The sequence below is a fragment of the Polypterus senegalus genome, chromosome 3 (assembly GCF_016835505.1).
Source record: "Polypterus senegalus isolate Bchr_013 chromosome 3, ASM1683550v1, whole genome shotgun sequence".
Taxonomy (NCBI): domain Eukaryota; kingdom Metazoa; phylum Chordata; class Cladistia; order Polypteriformes; family Polypteridae; genus Polypterus; species Polypterus senegalus.
Genome location: NC_053156.1, coordinates 39540075 through 39567084, shown reverse-complemented (window position 1 = coordinate 39567084; position 27010 = coordinate 39540075). Strand labels below are relative to the sequence as shown.

The 27010-nt window shown below is 40.1% G+C and overlaps 1 protein-coding gene across 1 annotated transcript in view; it reads right to left on the bottom strand.

Moving 5' to 3' along the window:
- The window catches only part of shbg (sex hormone-binding globulin), a 36879-nt gene extending 34722 nt beyond the window's left edge, over window positions 1–2157 (bottom strand). Inside the window, exon 1 of the mRNA XM_039746998.1 lies at window positions 1951–2157. Coding sequence (XP_039602932.1) covers window positions 1951–2046 — 96 coding nt within the window. The 5' untranslated portion in view covers window positions 2047–2157. The remainder of the gene's footprint in view (window positions 1–1950) is intronic.
- Between the last annotated feature and the right edge of the window lie 24853 nt (window positions 2158–27010).

Sequence of the window (27010 nt, the reverse complement as noted above, 5' to 3'; positions counted from 1 at the left end):
TTTGACTTTTGGAAATTTTAGGTGAATAGGATTGGCAAACTTTACGGGGCTGAATGGGTCGTCAAATTGTTTTAATGCTAGTAGCCTATTGATCTTGAGTAAATGTGATGGGATCAAAATTCTAATTTTGAATTCTCTTGGGAATTATATGTTTTAAGCATCGCTGAAAACAAACTGACCACTAATCTGTGTCTTTGTGTGTGCAAATCAGGATGTGAGTCTAGAGACATAATAATTTAATAACTTAGTAATAATGATAGTTACATAGGTACAGTATGCATTCATTAATATATGTATTGCTTATTTATTGTCATTGATTTAGTAAACTTGGTCTACCACATTTGGTCATTGCACTGTGTAATATATTGCTGCTTCTGTTTCACGTTCATCAGACATACTCTTGGTATATTTACAAGGAAAGCATGGAGAAGTCAACCAAAATGGCACCTTTTAATGGCTAACTAAAAAGATTACAATATTGCATAATGTAATCTTTTTAGTTAGCCAATGTAAGGTGCCATTTTGCTTGACGCTTCACTACATTCATAATGGCTAACACGGTACAACACCCTAGTACTACAAGGAAAGCATTGTGACAGTGAATTACTGTACGTGTTTTAGGCATCTGCAAACACATTTTGATCATTTTTGGGGTGACGTATGTCTCTCTTGTAACGTTATGGACAAGGTAACTCAATTCAAATTGAACTTGGCACGATTAATATTATTTATAATGCTAGCAACCTACATTTTTCTAAGCACAATTGCCGTTTTTATGTTTCTGCCCCAACAGAACACACAGTATGACTGCACTGTAAAGTATACTTACAGTAAAGTAAATTTAAACAGGAATAATCTAATTGCATTTTAACTTTTAGGTCAGTCATTCATTTTCCAACCTTTAGTCCTGAATAGGGTCATGGGAGTCTGCTGAAACTTATCGCAACTAGCATAGGGTGCAAGGCAGAAAAAACCCTGGACTGGGTGCCAGGACATCGCAGGGTGAACACACACACACACACACATGGGCCAGTATAGGATCGCCAATCCACCTAACCTGCATGTCTTTGGATTGTGGGAAAAAAACCCACGCAGACACGGGCAGAACATGCACATAGGAAGTACCTGGGACACGAACCCTGGTTTCCTTAATGTGAATCAGCATTACCAGTGCCCTAATTTTTTGGTATTAGTTAGGTTTGCTTTAGGATAAAAGTAATTTTGTTCATAAAACCAACCATTTCAATTCATATTAGGTAACCCTAACCCAGACCCAGGAGGGATCAAATGTGTTACTGTGAACTAACATATCCTTTTTTTGTATTTCCAGTGGCATCAACCAGTCATAACAATGAGTTGCATTGTCTTTCAATGCTTCTCAGAGGGGATTTCTTTCATGGAATTGTATACTACTAGTCTTAACTCTTAATTCACAAAACCGTTAGATCTTCTGTGCAAGCAGTGCCAACTCTCAAAGCTTTAATAGTTTAAGACAATCCATATAAATTCATATGTATATATTGCTAGCAGCTCCACAAGCATCCATTTTTAAGCCTATATTTATCAAGCTATGCAGTCTCAGGGAACTGAAGGCAGGAAACTTCCCTGGACGGAGCACCAGTCACACACTTACTTGACCAGTTATACCTTGAGAGACACCAGTCAACCCAACCTGAATGCCTTTTCAGAGAAAAAACCCACACAGACATTCCATGTAAACAGCAAGTAGGTCAGGATTTGAACCCAGAGCTCTGGAGCTGTACCACCAGTAACTTTAAAATTAACAAGTGGTTCATATTCGAAGTGCAATTATGCTTCTTTTACATATATATTATATATATGTTTGAGTTGGTACAAAGAGATCTTCAGGTATCAGATCATTTTGTTTGAACAATTAAAACTATCATCTGTTCACTTCATGCCATTGATTTTAATAAGTAAGGTTCTTACCTCCTTGTTGTCTTTCAGCCTGTTGTTTAGAGTTAAACTATTGCAGTCAGAAAGAAGACAGATTAGCAGAAGTAATATCCAAAAAATCATGTTCATGCAGTTTGAGAAAAGACAAAACTAAAAGGTAAAAGGAGAGATATCCACAAATCCCAATTCAGGACACTCTCTCCCTGTTGCAATTCAGAACTCAGGTCTTTTTGTTGTTATATTTACTTAAAACCAAGGTTGAACAAACATATTTTTTTATCAGGCTCATCTGGAGCCATTGATTTTAAAAGCCTTCCCCAGGGCACAAGAGGGTAAATGATGACCTTCCACAAACCTCTCCTCTAAAACATTTACTTTTTTATCGTTAATGGTGATTTTGTTCTGTCCATTTGAATTTCACCTTTTTATTGATTTCAACTTTATGTTCTGAACACACTCAGTTAGTGTTGGACTAACACCCTGCCCAGCCTGTACCAGCCTTGTACCCAAGGTTTTAGAACAAGCAGATTCAGAAAATGGATAGATGATTGTCGTCTTGGTCTTGCTTCAAGTTTACAGAGCTCCCTCAGTGTGAATTTTGCCCTGCATTTTATGTAAAATGAGAACACAGAATGTAATGGGCAGAAAGTAAGCACCATTTAGGAAAAGAAATCATGATGTGAGTATGCAGAGGTAGTGAAAGCCAAAACAGAATATAACTGTTAAAAAATAGAATTGAAGAGGCTGGATTGTGTTATGTAAACAGAACATTATATTATATAAATATATACATTATATAAACAGAACGTAACGGGAGCAGCCGAAAGAAGAAGATAAACAGAATACAGCTTGGCACTGGTTGCTTGTTGGGTTTTCATAACTCCATCCACAATGGAGGCTGTGAGCAGACAAGCAAAAAGTAAATGCATTATATTTTTATTTAATTTATTAAAAACAAATAACATTCCATACAATCAAGTTAAACTTTAAGATTTTAAGTTGAAAAATTGAATGTTTTGCACATCTGCAGCTCAAGTGAATTCTATGCATGGCTGCCTTCCACTCTTTCTGAAATATTGAGTAAGAGATTCATTTCCTACTGTGCTCTGGGATCTTTAAAAGGAAGGGACTTTGAAATATTTAATATATTATAGAAATGCTGTCTCAGTCCGCAAGACTAATTAATATCTCTTCTGGAATAGAAATAGGTGGGAGGTGAGAAGAACTGGGCAGATTTCGTTTGGCAAAGTTTCTTACTTGGAGATGATGAAAACATGTAACAACGCTAAAGCAGTTATGGCATTTGGAATACTATGGCTGTTCCCTGAACCATTATATTGTTACAAGTTAATTACAATCAGATGCATTACACTAATAAACAATATGTGGTTAGTTTCAGTGTATTTAAAAAGCCACGTCAGGAAAATAAAGTGTAACCACACAGGAACAGTAGCACTGCTTCGACGCTGGGTGCCGCCAGTCTGCAAAACCGAGCAAAGAACTTGCGTACGACAAGGCATGAGGTACCGTGGAAAAGTGTGTGGCTTTACGCCAAGTGTAGGTTTTATACATCGCGATTTGAACGTGGAAAAGTTCTTACGCAACGTTTCTGTGCGTACGCACCGTTTATACATGAGGCCCCAGGTTTTTATAGCTTGTATGTTTGCCGCCCAGTAATAAGTGGATTTTTCGAATTCCAAATAAATGAGGCTACAATTGAATCTAATTTCTTAAAGGGGATGTTCTGAAATAGGAACAGAAGCTTAGGGAGGATATTCATCTTCACAACGTTAATTCTTCCTGCTAAAGTAAGATGGAGGGCAGACCATAATTATTTCTGTTCACCTTTCATTATCACAAGGATGCCTCATAAACACAAAAGACATATTTTCTTAAATCGAAATCTTGCTGATTAAAATGGACATAATTGGTAAGTTTTAAGGCTTTTTCATTCACCTATGGACCAGTGTTTCCATTAGTAAGCTGCACAAATAGACAGTATTTTTTACATTTGTAAAAAGCTCTTCAATTCAGAACATAATTTCATGTGGCAAATTAATATTGTGATAATAATACACAAAAGACATCATCAATGGTTGGGGCAGTCACCTGTATATTGTGTTTCCCGGCTGCATAAGTTTTAAGCTTTTGAAGCACAATGTGCATAAAACAGAGTCCACAACAGAACAGACTATAGCAGCCCAAGATGGAGGCTTTAAAGGCCAGTAGAGGCTTCGGAAGAGACGTCATCAAAGAGGCCGGCTCCGGAAGTGATGTCTTCTGAGGCGCTGGAACCTTGCAGGATTTCCCGGGAAAGGTCTGTAGGGAACTGAGAAAAAAGTCCGCGCACTCCGCCACCCCCGGTCGGATGTTTTATTACACTTACACTCAGACCCTTTAGCTGCCTCCTACTCGCACGTGTGTGACAATATATACCATGATTGTGAAGAAGTAAAACTTCAACTTGAAAAATACTGAACTTATACTTAAGGATGAGATCACTGAAATTCATAAAACACTTCTGCATGGCTGTTCTTATGTAACACAACAAAACAAACATTACAGAATTTTTTGGAACTCAAAGCTTAAGGAGTATTAGTGCATTTCCAACAATTAAATCATTGGAATGCTCCACCAAAGGTTTTTTTTTTGCTTTGAAAAAAAAAACACCAAGGCAAACATATTAATGCTCTGCAAGAAGATACTGGGGAGGACCTGAGTGAGCCTGAAGACATCCAGAACTTTGCAGTTTCCTGCTAAGAGAATTGATTTACAAATGAACAGGTGGATGTTTCTTCTCTATATATATTGATGTATGGTTTGCCTCAAATTCCAATGATTCTGCACAGTTTTTGGACAATGCTATTACTTTTCAGAACATCACAGCTGCTATTGAAGGACTTAACACCAGGGACATATCAGGAGCTGTTCGATTGCTGGTATAGTTTTATAAGCTGTTCTGGCCGGTATTTGGCATGGATTTTTATGTACGTTCTACAAGATGAAATTCATCCCTGCCTTACTCCTTATTTTTTTGCAAAGTATCTGCAGTTTCCATTTGACGTTTTAATGCAGGCCTCCTCATTCCAATAGAGATAGATAGATAGATAGTGTGAAAGGCATTATATAATAGACTAGCAAAATACCCGCGCTTCGCAGCGGAGAAGTAGTGTGTTAAAGAAGCAATGAAAAAGAAAAGGAAACATTTTGAAAATAACATAACATGATTGTCAATGTAATTGTTTTGTTACTGTTGTGAGTGATGAGTGTTGCTGTCATATATATATATATATATATATATATATATATATATATATATATATATATATATATATATACACATACATATACATACACACATACATACATACACACACATATATACACACAATACATATATACATACATACACACACACATATATAAACATATATATACATATACATACATATCTACATATATACACACACAGCTATTTCAGATCAGTGCAATACGCTGCTTGTTAAAACGGATGACTCCGCTCTTACGTGCAAGTCTGCGTGGATATTATGAACTATCGTATTTGTTCAAGTTCTATTTAAATTTTAAATAGAAGGAATTTTTATTTAGTCGACAGAAATATCTTTGGTAGGAATGGTAAAACAGACAGGAATATTATTCTGAATAAATCAACTCAAACCTTAAACAACTTATAATATTTTGCTCTCCATAAAAATATATCCTGTCTAAATTATACAAGTTAGAAATAAAGTAAACGTTAAAAGAACAAACATTCAAATTTCTTTACTCTTATGTAATTTTATATAAAAATAAACTTAGATTTTAAATATCCCAAAAGATTTTGCTCTCCATAAAAATATATCCTGTCAAAATTATACAAATTCAAATATGAACATGCTGCATAACAAAACCTAGAAATATAAATAAAATGTGTTCCTTTCAGCAATAACAAATCAAATCATTCAGTTGTCTTTGCTCATATGTCATTTTAGAGCTGGACGCCTGGCATCTTTTTTGGCCACAGGTTCGTTTATGTTTGGTGTGAGGTTCTGTGTTGTGGAGATTCTCAGGATGGATTGCAGGTGCTCATCAGTGAGGCGACTCCTGTGTGCTGTTTTGTTAGTCTTTATCACTGAGAAGAGCTTCTCACACAGATATGTGCTACCAAACATGCACAAGGTTCGAGCCGCATGTAGACGGACTTTTTTGTTCTTCAAAGTCACCAAAGCGCCGTGCAAACTCAGTGCGCTCAGTTTATCAGCAAAGTGCGTGTTTGGGAACACCGTAGTGACGACTTGGTTTAACATTACTTGGCAACAGGGAAAGTGGGGCAAATTGCACTGGTGCATTTGTGTCTCCCATAAAAGCAGCTTCACTTGAAATCACTTTGTGATTGTGCACGGGTAAAACGTCCGCTGAAGTGTCAGATTCTTATTTAATTCTTCTGCTTTCTGTATCTTCTGCATTGCATTCAGGTTACCCTGATGTTTTGTCTCATAGTGCCGTCTTAGATTAAATTCTGTAATTCCAGCCACATTAGCTCCACAAATGAGACACACGGGTTCAGTAAACATATACTCAGCCTCCCATCGGTTTTTAAAGGCTCTATTTTCAGAATCAACTTTTCTCTTCAGCATCGTGTGAGCTAGCTTCGCAATAACTTGCAGCATCATAAGCTAGACTTGATTAACGCGTAAGTGTTGGCAAGGCAGCTGAAGCGCTGCATTATGGGATCTGTAGTTTATTGTGTTACCAGCGCTTCATATACCCGGGCCATTAATAACAATAATACAGTATATAAAATGATCTTGCGGGCCGGATATAATTACATGCCGGGCGGATGTGGCCCGCGCCCTTGAGTTTGACACATATGGACTAAATAGAACTTGAAAATATATATTTTTTAAATGTGATCGCAATTCAGATAGAGTTGACGCGCACTACAGCCTGCATGCCTCAATAAGTCATCCTCCCTCGCTCTTACTTTTTACCGTTCATCTAATGAATACACTGAGTATGGCTTTACCAAAACAATCATTGATGGCGAATAAAGTATCCATTATTCGAGTATGTAGATCGGGTATATATATATACATATATATATACCCGTATATCGCAGCGAGAAGTAGTGTGTTAAAAAGCTAGAAAAGAAAAGGGAACATTTTAAAAATAACGTAACATGACTGTCAATATACAGTATTTGTTTTGTGAGTGTTACTGAGTGTTGCTGTCATCAAGGATTTGATTATCATTATTTCTTTCAATCAGGTTCGTATTTGTAGGATGTGTTGTGTTCAAGTTACATTCCGTGTTTGTCAATCGTTGTAAAGATGACAGGTTTCATTCATCGATTCGTTTCTTACTGCATCAATAAACAGCTCGTCTTCTTCTTTATCTGAGACCTGACACACTGCATGCACGGGTTTGTTTTACACTGTCTTCCTTTAGCGGGACATTGACTTTTTCCAACGTGTGCTTTGTTTCCGCAGTAGCTGGATTTATGAATATGCTTGTATGTATCAGACGCTTCATATTTTTGCTGCCTTTTCAATTGTGTAATTCGGTTTTGTTCAGCTCTTTGGAACTGTTGCTTTTATCTGTGCACTCGTCAGTTCACGTGAGCCGCTCGGTGTACATGCATCGAAGGTTCCCAGCTGTGCTGGTGCCATCTCGTGCTATGTCCATGGCTGTATTTAATGTTACCTTAGTCCTGGCACTTAAAACTTTCTCTCGCAGTTTCGCTGAGTTTGTGTCAAACACCACCCTGACCATCTCATCTTCCTCTCCATAAGCACAGTCCTTCACCCGTGAATATTTACCCGTGGCAGTTTGCTATTGGATTGCCGCTGACGGACGGCCTTATATGGGCAGGCACTAAATTACAAACGCCAGCGCAGCCTGTCTATGAACTTAATTTAAAGTGTAGGTTTACATCGCTTTGTTTCAAGTAGCAGAACTCATGAATATGGTTGTATATGTCACTCGCTCGCTTCTTATTGTTTCGCTGCCTTCTCAATTATATAATGCATGTTTTCTTCAGCACTTTTTGGAGGTCTTCCTGGTTTTCTATGTACTGCGTGATTACGTGGGAGGCGTAATGATGACAGACGAAACTCCGCCCCCACGGCGTTGAAGCTCATCTCCATTACAGTAAATGGAGAAAAACTGCTTCCAGTTATGATCATTACGCATAGAATTTCGATATAAAACCTGCCCAACTTTTGTAAGGAAGCTGTAAGGAATGAACCTGCCAAATTTCAGCCTTCCACCCACACGGGAAGTTGGAGAATTAGTGATGAGTGAGTGAGTGAGTGAGTGAGTGAGTGAGTGAGTGAGTGAATGAGTGAGTGAGTGAGGGCTTTGCCTTTTATTAGTATAGATAGATAGATAGATAGTGTGAAAGGCATTATATAATAGATAGATAGATAGATAGATAGATAGATAGATAGATAGATAGATAGATAGATAGATAGATAGATAGATAGATAGATAGATAGATAGATGGCGGCACGGTGGCGCAGTGGTAGCGCTGCTGCCTTGCAGTTAGGAGACCCGGGTTTGCTTCCCGGGTCCTCCCTGCGTGGAGTTTGCATGTTCTCCCTGTGTCTGCGTGGGTTTCCTTCGGGCGCTCCGGTTTCCTCCCACAGTCCAAAGACATGCAGGCTAGATAGATTGGAGATTCTAAATTGGCCTTGGTGTGTGGGTGTGTAGGTGTGTTTGTGTGTGTCCTGCGGTGGTTTGGCACCCTGCCTGGGATTGGTTCATGCCTTGTGCCCTGTGTTGGCTGGGATTGGCTCCAGCAGACCCCCGTGACCCTGTGTTCAGATTCAGCGGGTTGGAAAATGGATGGATGGATGAATAGATAGATAGATAGATAGATAGTGTGAAAGGCACTATATAATAGATAGATAGATAGTGTGAAAGGCATTATATGATAGATAGATAGATAGATAGATAGATAGATAGATAGATAGTGTGAAAGGCACTATATAATAGATAGATAGATAGTGTGAAAGGCATTATATAATAGATAGATATACTTTATTAATCCCCAAGGGGAAATATATGATTAATTTTCGTACAACTTGTTGTATACTAATCTGGAAACCTCCATTAATTTAAGTTTTATTTTATCAAATGCTTTTCTCTAATTTATATATCACAAATAGAAGGTTTTACTTCTTTCTGAAACTCTTTTGCGGAACATTCTAATTGAGAAAATGACATCTGTCATTCCTTTTCCCTTTCTGAAATCTACTTGATTCTCTCATAGATTTTGTTCTTATGTTTTTTTCCATTCTTTTCTTTGTCAGGTTATCCCGTCAGGTTAAGCCGATCACTCAAAAGTCACCACAATCTTTGGCTTTGGCTATTTTGGGAATTGCACTAAATTTACAATTCCAAAGTGTTCTGGAATTATCCCTATATTGTATACTTTATTCATCAGTTCTGTTAGTAATTCTATCCCTCTTTCACTTATTTCCTCTAGGAATTCTGCTGGGTACTGGTCAATTCCTTGTCCTTTTTTGTCGGGCTACTTGTCTGACTTCCTCTTCATATATTTAATTTTTGATTTTTAGTTTCTGTCTGATTCTTCCCTTCCTTCCCTATAAATGTTCAGCATACTCTACCCAGCTTTCCAAAATTTCTTTGCCATCATTGAATATATTCTCACGCTTGTCCTTGGTGCCAGTTGGTGTATTCTTTTTCTTGGGAGCTATTTTTTTAATTGTTTATATAGTAATTGGCGGCATATGACATAAAAAATAAGCCATATGAAGACTAAAATACTCAAACTTGGAAGAATAAACTAAGCAGTTTACAATTCAAAACTGAATGTGTAGCCTAAATTGAATATCATGAAGCTAACACTAATTAACCTGCCAGTAATATGGACAACCGGAGTAAACAGCTGGCAAACAGGAAACCTGGACCTTCTGACTTTATTTAAACAGAATCTCCTTAAACTTTTAAATGCTGGACTCTAAATCCCATTCTTAACAGACTCTTGTGTATGAATTTAAACAACTGCTATAGATTAATTTTAAATTATGCTCCTTTACTGATATGAACCTTTTAGATCATTCTTTTAGAGTCCATAAAAATAGATTGTTTCAAATACTTTTTTAATTTCTTAGACTTGGGGTAATTAAGATCTGACAGGACAAACAGCCTGAGAAAGGCAAACATGTTGATTATTCTTCTAATCATTGTTAACCCGATGTGAAGTCAGGCCTTTAAGTTTGGGGTGTATGAGAAAAACAAGAAAGAGCAGAGCAGGAGAGAGAAAAGCAAACAGAGCAGAAAAGGGAACAACAAAAGGAAGACAAATCCAAAGAAATTGACAACCACTGCAGAATGAACAACAATCTGAAGCAACTGCGCACCCAGACTTGAAAAGACTCATCTTATATCACCTTTATTTTCTGCATAAGTGTTTTCAAATACATTTTCTAACCTTTTATGTCTCTTCTCAAATACTTTTCTACTTTTGATACCATTTGTTTTACTGTGCTTTTATTAGTGTTGCTTTATGATAATATTAATATTATACTATTTGGTTGGGTCAAAGTATAGTGATAAGAGCACCTGGTGTCAATGATTGCCATATTCTCACAGGGGTCAGCAGCAGCACAGTGAGTGGGCACCTGATATGTTGAAGCTCAGGTCTAAAGACAGTCGTTTCGTTTGCTTGTGCAGACCTAATACGCCTCTTTGCTTGAGGCAGCTGCCCATGTGCAGGTACATCTGTACATGTGGGGCGCTATAAAGTAGATACATAACATTTACATAAATAATATAGTTAACAGTGACTATAGCATAGGTGAAACAAAATAAGAAATATAGGAATCTCCATGATAATATACTCAAGATATAGTGATAAGTGCACATGATGTGGGTGATTGCCTTATTCTCACAGAGGTTAGCAGCTGGGCTCTTCTACTGTACATTCCGTTTGAATTAGTTTATGTAGATCTTCATGGATTTCCTAATGCTCCAGTGAAGAAGAGTTTTTATATTTATTTATTGGTCCTATCAACTCAATATTTTTATGTCTTCCAGTCCTGCTTTTTATCTGAGTTTATTCCCACACAATGTATTTGCTACTTTACTGTATGATTTTTTTAGATTTTGCCAAATACCTTTGAGATCTGCTACTGTTAGAACCTCCTTGGCGTTTTTTCTATTTTTTTCGCAAGTCGTGTTGTAAATTTTATTCTTATTTCTTTCGTTTTTAATGAGTTTTTATTCCATGATTTTCTGCTCTTCTTTTTCTTGGTTTTCTTTAGTTGTGTTCTAGTTGATGCAATTGTTGGGTTGTGGTCAGGTCCACAATAAACTCCTGGTCTTGTCTACTATGATGTAGTCTATCTGATTTCTTGTTTTGCCATCTTGTGTCTTCTAGGCGTATCTTGCATTTTCTTTCTATTGGAACCTTGTGTCTGTGACTGTTAAATTATGTTGCCTTGAGAATTTCTCTCTTTTTGATTTCTCTCACCAAGTCCTTATGGCTCTATTACCAAATATTCTCAGAGTTTTCCTATCTTTGCATTAAAATCCCCCATTATCATTAGGAATTCTTAATGGTGTTACACTCTTTTTATAAACAAATCAAGCTTCAGTTTCTTCCTCGCCTTCATCTTCTATTGGAGAGTAAATATGGATTATTAACAATGGCACTGGTCTTATGTGTATTTTTGTATACTTAATTCTATTAAATATTGTTTCACACAAGATTAATGCTTTTTGAGTTCTTTAGACTTAGAGCAACTCCTCTCTTTTTGTGTTCTTCTCCCTAGTACAGGGTCAGGCAGATAGGACGGACATCTTTAAAATGGCTAGAACTCACCACTAGGTGGAGTGACAGATGTGCAGTAGGTGGCGTTAGGTTCGCGAAGTCTTAGCATTTTTTTATTTTCTTTTTAGTTGAAGCCATGGAGCCGTGGACGATAGAACACCGCATTTTTGCGTACGACTGTTTTGTCAAGAACAACCAATCTATTACCGCAGTTCAGCGTGAGTTTCGTTGCCATTTCAATATCCACAGAAATAAAGCTGTTCCCGCTCGTAACACTATCCTAAGTTGGGTTAAAGCACTTCGTACACGAGGTACACTAATGAACAAAAGACCGCCGGGGGCTACACGAACGTACCTCTGAAAATGTGGAAAGCGTACGACAAGCCCTGCTGCGCAATCCAAGCCGATCTGCTCGGAAACATTCTTCGGAACATGGCCTCAGTAATCATTCGGTAAGGCATATTTTGCATTTAGACCTGCATTTCCATCCCTACAAATTGTCAAATGCTATTTCAATATCAACTCAAATCCTTCAATAAATTTCTTTGTAAGAAGAAATTAACAATTTTGTGATTTTGTAAAAAACGTCCGTCCTTTCTGCCTCACCCTGCATATTACTCTGTATTTTCTTTCTGTGCCTGTGTAGAAATTTTTCCAGGTTTCTGAAACCCCCATGATATCTACCACTCATAGACTCCATCTCCTAAACTACATTTGTTGCAATAATCCCAGATGTTCCTTGTTCTAAATACCCTTATGTAAAATTATTCACCCCTTTGTAATCAGCACACGCTCCCAACCTCCTCGTCTGTATTATTATATAGCACAGTGTCTCTAGGTGTTATATTTTAGCCAGGGTTCCTCCCCAGCTAGGGTTTAAATGCTGTATCTATTGTATGTTTGTTTTGTTCATTGTTTGATTCCACTACATTTACTGACCATTTAGTTCCTATGTATCTGTGTATCTTGTTGTATGTACCATGTGTTTTGTTGCTGGAGGCGGAGCCACCTGCCCATCACTGCCATGGATTCCCTTCAGCCCACATTCCTTTGTGGTTCATTCTGACTGCGCCTGAGGTATGGTCAATACTCTTCTGATTATTCTTGTGCTTTTGTGATTTTTCTATATTTTTCAACCTGTGCTCTGCTTTTTGACTTTGCATCTTGGATTTTGGACGAGGATTTTGTTTGCTTTTGATATTTTCTTTTCTAGGCTTTTCCATTTGTGTTTTTTGGGGGTACACAGTGTCATAGAGCCTTTTTGTGAAACAAACCTTTTTATTCTATAAAGATCCCATGTTCTTGCTCTGGTAACTAGCCGGGTTTTTACAGTTTTCCCCTCTAGTAGGGGAATTGTTGGGAACTTACACACTTTGGCAATTTCAAGTGTCATAACACTGGGAAATGTAATTACATACCATTGTTTGATATACCAAAGCATGTCTATAAATGTTATGACAATAAAGCCCATTAGACTTGACTTGACTAGGATGTGAGCGTGCAAAAATTGATGGCTTAAGTCATTAACAAAATCAAAAAGGTTTTCCAATATAATTGGTGCTTCTTGTGAGTATCTATCCTCTTGAGATGTGAATCCTAAAACGAACATCCAATTCCAGTGGGTGATGGGTTTAAATAACAGTCAGGCTGGCATCCCTCAGAACTGCAGATGGAAAAGACGATTATGCTAGCTCAGCACCCCTTTGGGTGGTTTTGCTAACCTGCTATCAGCCCTGAAATTGTCTCCTAAGTGCAAGTGCTGGATAATATACTATATACAGTGGTGTGAAAAACTATTTGCCCCCTTCCTGATTTCTTATTCTTTTGCATGTTTGTCACACAAAATGTTTCTGATCATCAAACACATTTAACCATTAGTCAAATATAACACAAGTAAACACAAAATGCAGTTTTTAAATGATGGTTTTTATTATTTAGGGAGAAAAAAAAATCCAAACCTACATGGCCCTTTGTGAAAACGTAATTGCCCCCTTGTTTAAAAATAACCTAACTGTGGTGTATCACACCTGAGTTCAATTTCCGCAGCCACCCCCAGGCCTGATTACTGCCACACCTGTTTCAATCAAGAAATCACTTAAATAGGAGCTGCCTGACACAGAGAAGTAGACCAAAAGCACCTCAAAAGCTAGACATCATGCCAAGATCCAAAGAAATTCAGGAACAAATGAGAACAGAAGTAATTGAGATCTATCAGTCTGGTAAAGGTTATAAAGCCATTTCTAAAGCTTTGGGACTCCAGCGAACCACAGTGAGAGCCATTATCCACAAATGGCAAAAACATGGAACAGTGGTGAACCTTCCCAGGAGTGGCCGGCCGACCAAAATTACCCCAAGAGCGCAGAGACGACTCATCTGAGAGGTCACAAAGACCCCAGGACAACGTCTAAAGAACTGCAGGCCTCACTTGCCTCAATTAAGGTCAGTGTTCATGACTCCACCATAAGAAAGAGACTGGGCAAAAATGGCCTGCATGGCAGATTTCCAAGACGCAAACCACTGTTAAGCAAAAAGAACATTAGGGCTCGTCTCAATTTTGCTAAGAAACATCTCAGTGGTTGCCAAGACTTTTGGGAAAATACCTTGTGGACTGATGAGACAAAAGTTGAACTTTTTGGAAGGCAAATGTCCCGTTACATCTGGCGTAAAAGGAACACAGCATTTCAGAAAAAGAACATCATACCAACAGTAAAATATGGTGGTGGTAGTGTGATGGTCTGGGGTTGTTTTGCTGCTTCAGGACCTGGAAGGCTTGCTGTGATAGATGGAACCATGAATTCTACTGTCTACCAAAAATCCTGAAGGAGAATGTCCGGCCATCTGTTCGTCAACTAAAGCTGAAGCGATCTTGGGTGCTGCAACAGGACAATGACCCAAAACACACCAGCAAATCCACCTCTGAATGGCTGAAGAAAAACAAAATGAAGACTTTGGATTGGCCTAGTCAAAGCCCTGACCTGAATCCAATTGAGATGCTATGGCATGACCTTAAAAAGGCGGTTCATGCTAGAAAACCCTCAAATAAAGCTGAATTACAACAATTCTGCAAAGATGAGTGGGCCAAAATTCCTCCAGAGCGCTGTAAAAGACTCATTGCAAGTTATCGCACACGCTTGATTGCAGTTATTGCTGCTAAGGGTGGCCCAACCAGTTATTAGGTTCAGGGGGCAATTACTTTAACACACAGGGCCATGTAGGTTTGGATTTTTTTTCTCCCTAAATAATAAAAACCATCATTTAAAAACTGCATTTTGTGTTTACTTGTGTTATATTTGACTAATAGTTAAATGTGTTTGATGATCAGAAACATTTTGTGTGACAAACATGCAAAAGAATAAGAAATCAAGAAGGGGGCAAATAGTTTTTCACACCACTGTATATCATCCTGTTTAAACTGAAATGTTCAATGTGCAGTGTTTAGATTAAGTAATTAGAATTCATGATCTTACAGAAAACAATTTTTTGACACTGTGGGTGGAAATGTGTAGTGTTGGGGAAGAGGCTTCGGGTTTGTATTTTTTATTTAAAATTGTAAACAATTAAACTGTGTAGAGAAACTGTGCTAGTCACAGTTCGTCCATAATGAACCCTCGTGTTTAATCATAACTGTGTTCATAAGTGTATTTGGCGCCAGAACACACTAAGCCATATGTTGATGACAGATTTTGTAGTCATATCATCAAATCCTGTGACCGTACATTTTTGACACTTAGATGAAGAGAGGGGATGAGCTGTCAATTGATCACAACCTGGTTCAAGGCAGAGAACCATGTTGGAGAGACTAGATAGACCCAAATGTATAGTGAGGGTATGCTTAGAACGTTGGGTAGAGGCCTCCATCTGGAAGATCTTCAGCTCACACCTCCAGATATTTTTTTCTTGCATTCCAAGGGAGGAAGGTGACATGTCATGTTCTGTGCCTCAGTTGCTTAGATGGCTGTAAGGTAAGGTTTTGATACCTGTCATGGAGGCAATCCCCGAATGCAGTAGTGGACATATGTGGTAAAGGGAGTTATCAGGTAGAAGAAGTATGGTTTGTTATTTTGTGAAATCTCAGAGGCGCAGGCACCAATAGGCCAAGTGGAGAGTGGTGATGGCAATTGCAGAGGCAAAAACTTGGGTGAGGGAGGAGAGCAGTGAGTCCATGGAAAATGACTACAGGTTGGCCATGAAGTGATTCTGCCAAACTAACAGATGACTCAGGAGGTAGAAGCAGTGTTTCGTCCATGTTGTTTATAGTAGGGATGAAGTACTGGTGAACTTACCAGAGAATATGATTGGGTAGTGGAATGAGTACTGTCAGGACCTTTAAAATTCCACTTCTTTTGAGGAAGCACGTCAGGGGACTTGGAGGAGGACTCTGCTGTTATTGGAGCTGAGGTCACTGGGGAAATTAAAGAACTCTTCAGTGGCAGGGCACCTGAAGTGGATGATATTTGACCTGAGTCCTTGAAAGTTCTAGATGATGTCGAGCAATCTTGGCTGACATGCCTGTTTAACATTTGGAAGTCAGATACAGTGTGTCTGAATGGGCAAACTGAAGTGGTGGGCTCCTTTTTTAAGGGTGTGTTCTAACTTTAGGGGAATCACACTTGTCACCCTCCCTGGGAAGGCCTGTGTCAGGGTCCTGGAATGAAGTGTCTAGGTGTTAGTTGAAACTCAGATTCAGGAGGAATAATGTGAATTTTGCCACAGTCAAGGAAAATTGGCCCAACTTTTTACCTACACAAGAATTCTGGAAGGTTCTTCTGGACCCAACCAGTCTATATGGACTTGGATGCTTCCTGTGGTGGGAACTTCATGAATATAGGGTACATAGCCAGCTGTTGTGAGCTATTTGGTCGCTCTTCATCCAGAGCAAAAACTTGGTTTACATTATTGGCAGTAAGTCAGACTCCTTTCCGGTGTGTGTGGGATTCCACCAGATCTGCCCTCTGTCACAGATTTTGTTCATAATTTTTATGGACAGAATTTGTAAGCACAGGGAAGGAGTGGAGTTCAATGACCTCATGATCACATCCCTGCTTTTTGCAGATGATATGGGACTGCTAGTTTCACTGGGCTGTGACCTCAAAAACACCCATGTGCAGTTTGTAGCCAAGTGTGAGGGGCCCGGATGAGGATCAGCACCACCGAGTCAGAGGCCATGATTCTCAGCCAGAAAAGGGTGGAGTGCCTTCTCCAAGATGGGAAAGAGGTGCTGCTTTGCTCACAAGTTAGGGAAGAAGGGAGCAGGAGATCAACAGGCAGATCAGAACAGCGTTCACAGTCATATAGACGTTGTCATTCATGTTGAAGAAAGAGCTGAGCCAAAAGGCAAAGCTCTCTGTTTACCATTTAATCTACGTTCCTGCTTCCACCTATGGCCACAAGCTTTAGGCCAGCATTTCTCAACCTTTAAGTATTTGCGACCCAAGTTTTCATAACAGTTTTAATTGCGTCCCCCTAACGTTTTTTTGAAAGGAGCCCACTAATACCAATTTGTTCTTTTTTAATTAATGGTATATCATAGAGGGCGGCACAGTGGCGCAGTGGGTAGCGCTGCTGCCTCGCAGTTAAGAGACTCGGGTTCGCTTCCCAGGTCCTCCCTGCATGGAGTTTGCATGGTCTGCGTGGGTTTCTTTCCACAGTCCAAAGACATTCAGGTTAGGTGTATTGGCGATCCTAAATTGTCCCTAGTGTGTGTGTGTGTGTGTGTGTGCATGCCCTACGGTGGGCTGGCGCCCTGCCTGGAGTTCGTTTTCTGCCTTGCATTCTGCGTTGGCTGGGGTTGGCTCCAGCAGACCCCCGTGACCCTGTAGTTAGGATATAGTGGGTTGGATAATGGATGGATATATCATAGATGCATATTTTATTATACCTACTTAACTTTTATCGACATTTATCTAACTCTATATTTATTTTTCTAGTATCAGAATGTAGTTTAAGTTAATTTGTTTTGGTTTCAATAGATGTATTTTTCATATTTTTAATTCTTGTTTTCTTTTTTTCACATCTTCGCACCCCCCTTTTTGTTACTTCGTGTCCCCTTAGGGGGGCCTGCCCCACAGTTTGAGAACCGCTGCTTTAGGCAGTGTCTTAAAGAACTAAATTATGGATGCAAGTGGCAGAGGAGGAGTTCAAAGAAGAGCTGCTGCTTCACCAGATCGAAAGGAGCCAGCTGAGGTGGTTCAGGCAGCTGATTCGGATGCCTTCTGTAGGCCTTCCTGGGGAAGTGTTTCAGGCATGTCCAACCAGAAGGAGACTTCGGGGCAGACCCAGAGCACACTTGAAAGATTATATCTGGCTTGAGAACACCTTGGGGAAAAGGGACATTTGTGCAGCTTTGCTTAGACTGCTGTTTCTGCAACCTGGAACAGGATAAGTGGCAGGAAAATTGATGGATGGGTGGATAGATAAATATACTTCCTCTCTATGTATATTGTGATGGATGGCACACATGGGTAGGTGTCCCAAATGGGATAGTGCAAGGTTCCTTACCTAGATGGGAGGTGCAGAAGAAAATTTTAAACACAGACAAACACTGGAATGTTCCGGTTTAAGCAATAAAACACAGGCAGGACAAAGCGTCAACCATTGCAAGAGGAAAAACTTGTCATGTTAGTGTTTTTGCAAAGAAAAGTGTGTCCTCTGCGCTCTATTTATACCATCCATTGATTAGGTCACTACTCAAAAAGGAATTCAATACATAATCAGAAAACTTTTACCATGATTGGTTACACCCAGTTGCTAACGGGACATTGCAAATGCTGATACCTTAAATGATCACAATTTGCTTGATAGTCTTAGCTTAGGGTGTATGTGACTTTTTAAATGTATTATTTTTTACTGTTATTTTAGGAGACGTGTGAGTTTCTCCACGTTCATCCTGTTTCTAATGGTTTAATAAGAACAATGGTCTAATTTTTTTACGATCCAGATGGGTATAAAAACAGGAAACTTAGTACTATAGAAGAGTGGTTATGGCATACTGTAAATATAACATTTTCTCTTACAAAACAACAAGAAATTCATTTTTCATAGTAGTAAATAATAAAATAACAGCATTAGCTTTTCAGCATAAGCTCAGAAGGATATGAGACTCAGACAAATGCTGGGTGCACATTGGACCAGGATTCAGATTCAATTCTTACAGAGGCCAGCCCTTTGGAGGCACGAGAAATAAGGCGAAGATCGTCCTATCTTAGCCAGGAGAAAAGCAAAGGAGCCAGTATGGCAGTGGGTATGCTGGCATTGGGGTTGGACTAAGGGCTAATACCCAGCTTGGAGGCCAGTGTAATGAAAGGGCAGGGGGAGACAACATGTCAGGACTACATACCTGTACAGACACCCATAAGACATGCTGGGAACTGTAGTCTCACGGGGCAGCCTTGTTGGGCTCCATGCGTGTCACCACGGGTTGCTGCAGGGATCCATGATCCTTACTTTGTGGGGCTTCCACTTGACCTGGAAATACTTTCACAGGGCAATGCCCGGGTCCAAGATAAAAGAATTTGCTTGACCTTATCCAGGCAAGTCAGAGTCAGATGGAAGAGGATGAAGCTCTCCTGGAGGAGTGGAAGGTGAGAGGAAAAGAAAAAGAGAAGAAAATCAGAGGTTTTGTGATTTTGTAAGGTATCTGTGACAATAAACCTTTTCATTGTATCGGGCCTTGTGTCTAGGGTGTGAGGTGCTGCAACACCCCATAGTGGTTCCCACTATTTACAGTCATATGAAAAAGTTTGGGAACCCCTCTTAATTCATTGGATTTTTGTTTATCATTGGCGGAGCTTTCAAAGTAGCAACTTCCTTTTAATATCTGACATGCCTTATGGAAACAGTAGTATTTCAGCAGTGACATTAAGTTTATTGGATTAACAGAAAATATGCAATATGCATCATAACTAAATTAGATAGTTGCATAAATTTGGGCACCCCAACAGAGATATTACATCAACACTTAGTTGAGCCTCCTTTTGCAAATATAACAGCTTCTAGACGCCTCCTATAGCCTTTGATGAGTGTCTGGATTCTGGATGGGCTTCAAATCATCCATTAGATTTTCAGTGATATTCAAGTCAGGTGACTGTGACGGCCATTCCAGAACATTTTACTTCTCCTTCTGCAGGAATTCCTTTGTAGATTTTGAACTGTGTTTTGGGTCATTGTCTTGTTGGAATATCCAACCCCTGCGTAACTTCAACTTTGTGACTGATGCTTGAACATTATCCTGAAGAATTTGTTGATATTGGGTTGAATTCATCTGACCCTCGACTTTAACAAGGGCCCCAGTTCCTGAAATGGCCACACAGCCCCACAGCATGATGGAACCTCCACCAAATTTGACAGTAGGTAGCAGATGTTTTTCTTGGAATGTGGTGTTGTTCTTCCGCCATGCAAAGTGCTTTTTGTTATGACCAAATAACTCAATTTTTCTCTCATCAGTCCAAAGCACTTTGTTCCAAAATGAATCTGGCTTGTCTAAATGAGCATTTGCATACAACAAGCGACTCTGTTTGTGGCGTGAGTGCAGAAAGGGCTTCTTTCTCATCACCCTGCCATACAGATGTTCTTTGTGCAAATTGCGCTGAATTGTAGAACGATGTACAGATACACCATCTGCAGCAAGATGTTCTTGCAGGTCTTTGGAGGTGATCTGCGGGTTGTCTGTAACCATTCTCACAATCCTGCACATATGCCGCTCCTGTATTTTATTTGGCCTGCCAGACCCCTGGGTTTAACAGCAACTGTGCCTGTGGCCTTCCATTTCCTGATTCCATTCCTTACAGTTGAAACTGACAGTTTAAACCTCTGAGATGGCTTTTTGTAGCCTTCCCCTAAACCATGATACTGAACAATCTTTGCTGTCAGATTTTGGAGAGTTGCTTTGAGGATCCCATGCTGTCACTCTTCACTCTTCAGAGGAGAGTCAAAGGGAAGCACAACTTGCAATTGACTTCCTTAAATACCTTTTACCACTCATGATTGGACACACCTGTCTATGAAGTTCAAGGCTTAACAAGCTAATCCAACCAATTTAGTGTTACAGGTAATCAGTATTGAGCAGTGACATGCATTCAAATCAGCAAAATTACAAGGGGACCCACATTTTTTTTACATTTGATTTAATTTCACACAACTAAATACTGCTTCACTAAAAATCTTTGTTCGGAAAACACCCCAGTACTCAGATGTTCCTAGGAAATGAAAGACATGCCACTGTTATCTCTTTTTGTTGAAAGTAAATTATTATGCAGGCTGAGAGGGGTTCCCAAACTTTTTCATATGACTGTATGTGTATAATTTGTTATATTTTGCATGATGTTTCTTTTTTTGTAGTATATTTATATCGTGCAGCACATTGGGCTCATAGATGGAAATATGCTGAATAAGAATAAATTGATTTGAATAAATTGAAATTGAAAAAATGATTGAAATCAATACATTGAATTGAGTTTTTGGTACCAGAAATAGTAATGAGCAGCATGCTGTGTGTGATGATGTAGATGAAGCTCTACAATTGTGAACTTAAATTCTTTAGTGCCATTTTTGTTATTTACAAGTAGATCCTCAAACCTTGTCTCCATTATTAATTTTTTAATACCGCCAGTGACAGATTATACCTTAATCCTAATGGGTTTTATATCTACAGTCAAAGTAAAAAGTATGTGAACCCCTAGGAATTATCTATATTTAAGTCTAATTCCCATATAAAACATGGCCGTATCTTCATGTCAGTCACAATAATGAGTAACACGGTCTCGTGTAACTAAAGATACACAGATTGTCAGAGAATTCTTGACCATATTGAATAAATTATTCAAACTGTGAAACTGAATGTTGGAAAAAGTAAGTGAACCCTCAGCTAATGACGTTTTAAAAAGCTCGTTGCAGTCAGAAATTAGCACACCTGGAGTCCATTTAATGAAACGAGTTCAGAGGTGTGGCCTAGAATTACTGATTGATAGCAAACACTATAAAGTTTGAGCTTTTGACAAGAAGCATATCCAGATGGGAATCATGCCTCACACAAAAGAGGTCTGAAGAGCTACAACTGAGAATTGTTCATCTACATAAGGCTGGAAAGGGTTACAAAGTCCTCTGAAAGATCTGACATATTCATCAGTCTACTGTTAGGCAAGCTGTCTATAAATGGAGACAACTTGGTATTGTGGCAACTCTGCCCAGAAGTGGGCGCTCTGCCAAGATGACCCCATGAGAACAACGCAAAGTCAGCAATGAGGTAAAGAAGAACCCTAGAGTGACAGCAAAGGACTTGAAGAAGTCATTAGAACTGGCTAACATCTCTGTTCATGAGTCAGCTATACGCAAAACATTGAACAAGAAAGGAGTCCATGGCAGGACACCAAGAAGGAAGCCACTGCTCTCAAAAAAGAACATTACTGAATGCCTGAAGTTTGAAAATTCGCACTTGGACACCACAACGGTACTGGGAAAATGTTTTGTGGAGTGATGAAACCAAAATTGAACTATTTGGGAGGAACAAGCAGAACTTCATTTGACGTAAAAAGGGCACTGCATATCAACATGAAAACATCTTCCCTGCAGTAAAGTATGGTGGAGGGAACATCATGATTTGGGCCTGCTTTTCTGCATCAGGGCCTGAAAAGCTTGCCATCATTGAGGGGAAAATGAATTCACAGGTTTATCAACAAATTCTCCAGGATAATGTGAGGGTGTCTGTCCATCAACTTAAGCTCAGAAGAGGCTGGGTGATGCAACAGGACAATAACCCCAAACATCACAGCAAATCCACAGCACAATGGCTACAGAAGAACAAACTCCGCCTTTTGGAGTGGCCCAGTCAGAGCCCAGATCTCAATCCTATTGAGATTCTGTGGAATGACTTGAAGAGAGCCATACACAGAAGACAACCAAAGAATATGGAAGAGTTAAGGCAGTTCTGCAGAGAAGAATGGGCTAAAATTCCCCTCACGTGATGTGCAGGTCTGATTTGCAGTTACAGGAAGCGCCTGGTTGGAGTCATTGTTGCTAAAGGAGGGTCAACCAGTTATTAAATCCCAAGGTTCACTTACTGTTTCCACTGCCACTGCATTTGTAAAATAAAGACATGAAAGAGTAGAACGTTTTGTGTGTCATTGGCTTAAGCTCATTGTGTATATCAGTACCTGTGCCTTTGATGAAGATCAGATCACTTTTTATGGCCAATTCATGCAGTAAACCAGATAATAACAAAAGGGTTCACATACTTTTTACTTTGACTGCATATTTAAGTGACACTTTAACTTCAGTAAATTAGATCAATTTTGTGCTTGTCCCCATGCATACAGTACTACCAAGTGAAATGACTCACTCAGGGTAGTATAAGTAGACAATAGGTTGTAATTATTTTGTAATTTCATACTGTGTACTGTAGCAGCTTCTCATAGTGAACAGCTACCTCAAGATACTTTACTAATGGAATACTCTTGTCTCCATATTTGTTTAAGTGTAGGACCAGCAAAAGATGTGATTCACTCAGGTTCATCCAGATAGCCTATGGAAGGTGTGGACGCGGCCCAGACACAGACAGGCAGACATGTTGTTAAACACCACCACACGTTTCTTTTACAACTATTTACAGAGTCAAAAGTGCACACACAAACCCCAACACAGTCCTGGCCACACAATGCCTTCTCTTCGGGCTGCCTCCACTCTCTCTTCTCCTGCCTCCACCCGACTCCAGCCTCGACTGATGGCCCCTTTTATCTCATCCCGGATGAGCTCCAGGTGTTTCCCGGCATTCCTCCCTGGACACGCCCCAGTGTGGCGGAAATGCCGGCTGTTCTCCCGGAAGCTCTCCGGGTGTTCCTTCTCTTCTTCCCCCCAGCACTTCCTGGTGTGGCGGAAGTGCTGAGGTCCAGGGTCTCCAAGGCATTGGGGCGCCCCCTGGCGGTGACCACGGGTCCCTACAGGGTTGGGCTTCCAAGCCCTCTACCCGTGGCCCCCAAAGCAACCAGGAAGGCAGCCCCCACGTGATCCAGGGTGGGCATTGACCCTCTTCCGGTCCCTCAAGGCGTCCCGGCCGGGTCGTTGCCCCAGCATCCCTGACAAAGGTATTTAACCAGCAGTTTTGAAATTTGATGTAGCATCTGTCCATATATTGCCTTGTTTCTGTGTGCTTCACAGTTACAATACAATGGTTTCCGTATTTTTATAGCTGGTGTCCTGTGAATGTCAGTGGATGGGATTTAACCGGCAGGCTGTGTAAGGCTATGGCTTTGGACTGTTGGCATCATTTTGTTATTTCAATCACACCATTGGCTGTAGCAGTATGCAGGTCACGTGACTTGCTTGTTTTCCAGTTTAAAACATATTAAAGTATTTATATTGTGAAAATTTGGAGATGTTCAATAAAGAAAGGTCCTATATATTTTAATGATTTTCTTTTTTTTATTGTAACCATCTAGGTCACTAAGCATGTCAGATCATTGCAGGTCGCATTTCCCAGAAGCTGTGTTCTCAGACCAGACAGCTGTCGTATTTTCTTACCATTCCTGCTGTCTGATAAGATAAATCCAGTCAGTTTTCTAGTTAAAGTTCTGCTGTGATGGACGCCAATTAAACACAACCCCGAAACTTAAGAGCATCAGAAATTTGACAAACGAGAAGCGGCCATTCAGTCCATCAGGCCTGTTTCGCTAATAGCTAAGCTATCCCAATATCTCAGCCAGGTTCTTCTTGAAGGCTGGACTCAGTAAACATGCAGATTGCATGAACTGCTGACTGTTACAGGCTTGTTTGCTTGCTTGCTAAATTTTGTGTCGGCAGCGTGGGCCCCAATTGATGATTAAGTCTGCAGGGAAATTCTGTTAAACTCTTTGTTGAAATTCCAATCAGCTGTAGACCTTTATCTTTTGTGTGTTTTTCTTTATTCATTTTGCTGTTGTCTGTTAATTCAAGGAAAAAGGAGAATTCCAAGAACTCAAGAGAATTTGACAGCCCTTTAGGCATGCAGGTGGGGAGTACTAGTGACTGGACTGTGTGGAGAAGACATTTTCTTAATATTTATTCTTTCAGCATGTATGAGTCTCAGTAATTCAATCCTGATTCTGGATCCTGTACTCTTAAGTTCTTGACTCAAAGCCAAAGTCTGACTCGTTTCTAAAGTAACTTACAAATCAAGCATAACCAACATGTTGTTCAGGGCAGTATTTTAATAGAGTGGAATATTCTAGTAGCTTTCCACAAAGAAACTTTTTAACTGGAACTCCATAATCTGTCCTCAGCCTTAATATATTCTAGACTAAGTATTTTCAATAAAACAGTGACTGCTTTTAACTTACACTCAGTAGCCACTTTATTAGATCCCCCTACTCATTAACTTAATAGCCTGTACTTAAAAACAGTGTAATGCATGTGCCTCAGAGGGTCACCTTCTGGGCTAAGCAGAGGTAAGCACTACCACCCCAGGACACCAGGGGACGCGATCGTTTACTCTTCTGTCTCTTTTGTTACCCTCAACACTAAGAAGATTGAACCCGTTCCTTCTGGGCTTACTGAACCTTGGCCTTGCCATTCTCTGTTTGCTTTTCTATCCATGTCTATAAAAGTTCCACTTCCGTATTCAAATGTCTACCCTAAAACTGCTGTACTAAAACTGGCATTGCAGCTCTGCAGATTGATGCACTTCATTGACTTCCAGAAAGCAGCATCAAGAATTCATTCATTATTTTTCCAGATTCTATCTTTCTCTCAAGTTCACAGCCACCACACCTTTATTCCTTCTTGATGTTAGACTTTCCAGGACCTCCATCTATTACAAGCCAAAGGACTCCCCCACTTAGCCTTCTGTCATCAGCACACTAAAAACTTTCTTCCTTTCATTCCCCACGGATCCTCAGCCTTTGTGAAATGAACTTAATAAAGCAATCAGAAGGAGGAGTTTACTTGCCATTAAAGGTTTCCTTTTAAATACTGCCTACCACCAAGCCAGGAACAGACCTTGGAACATTCACCCCAACATCTATTCTGCTTGTCCACCTTTTTCACCAAATTCAACAAAATGTTTCAGAAGGACGCTTCTACAGGAGCCTTTTTTCCAATTTCACCTGTGGAACTGGACCCGGACACAGACAGGCGGACATCGTTTCTTCACCCAACACACGTTTTATTTACAAATATATTTACAATACTTTAAGTGCACACCCAGTGCCTCCAGCACCGATTCCCCAAAGTCCAGGCCTCATAGTCATCAAATGCCTTTCCTTCTGGCCGCCTCCACTCCTCTCTCGAGCTCCGTCCTCTTCCACCCGACTCTTGCTGTCGACGGAAGGGAGGCGGCCCCTTAAATAGCAACCCAGATGGGCTCCAGCTGCTTTCCCGGCAATCCCCTGCGGACACACCCCCGTGTGGCGGAAGTGCCGGCTGCGCATCCGGAAGCCCTCCAGGTGTCCCCAGTCTTCTTCCCCCCAGCACTTCCTGGTGTGGCGGAAGTGCTGGGCTCCAGGTTTCTTCAGATACCGGGGCGCCGCCTGGCGGTGGCCACGGGCCCCTACAGGATTGGGCTTCCAAGCCCTCTACCCGTGGCCCCCAACACAACCAGGGCGGTCGCCCCCTCACGGTCTGGAGGAGGCAGAAGCCCTCCTTCGATCCTCCTGGGCGTCCCGGCTGGGCTCCACCCCCAGCCGCATGCGACACACCCCTGATCTCTTTGTTTAAATCAACTAACTTATGGAAAATTCTAGTCTGCAGCTCACTTCACAAAGTAGGGTCCATTTTCCCACCAGGAACTTTCTATTTTAATTGGAGCTAGTATATCACTTGTAAATATGTCACCAACAATACAATTATATGTGGCCTTTATGGAAATTTTTTGGTTCAGTGGCAACTGGGCGACAGTCAACTCGGCAAAAAGACAACTCGGCGAAAGATAATTTGGTGAAGAAACAACTTGGCGAAATACAACTTGGTGACATCCTTTACCAGTTAGGTAATAGATAGGTTCAAAGAGATTTTTTAATTATATTTAAATATCAATGTGATTTAACATGTTGTAAATAAATTTATATAATTGACAAGCAAACTTTATTCTGTAGATTGAACAAACTCTACCGTACATTATCTTCTGCAACCAAACTTGCTGATCCTTTATATAAATTGTATTCATTGTAATCGTATGATAATGCGCGGTGGTGTGCTGGGGTGACAGCATAAAGATGAAAGACTCCTCACGCCTGGACAAACTTGTTAAGAAGGCAGGCTCTATTGTAGGATTAACGTTGGACAGTTTAACATCTGTGGCAGAGCGACGGACATTAGGCAAACTCCTGTCAA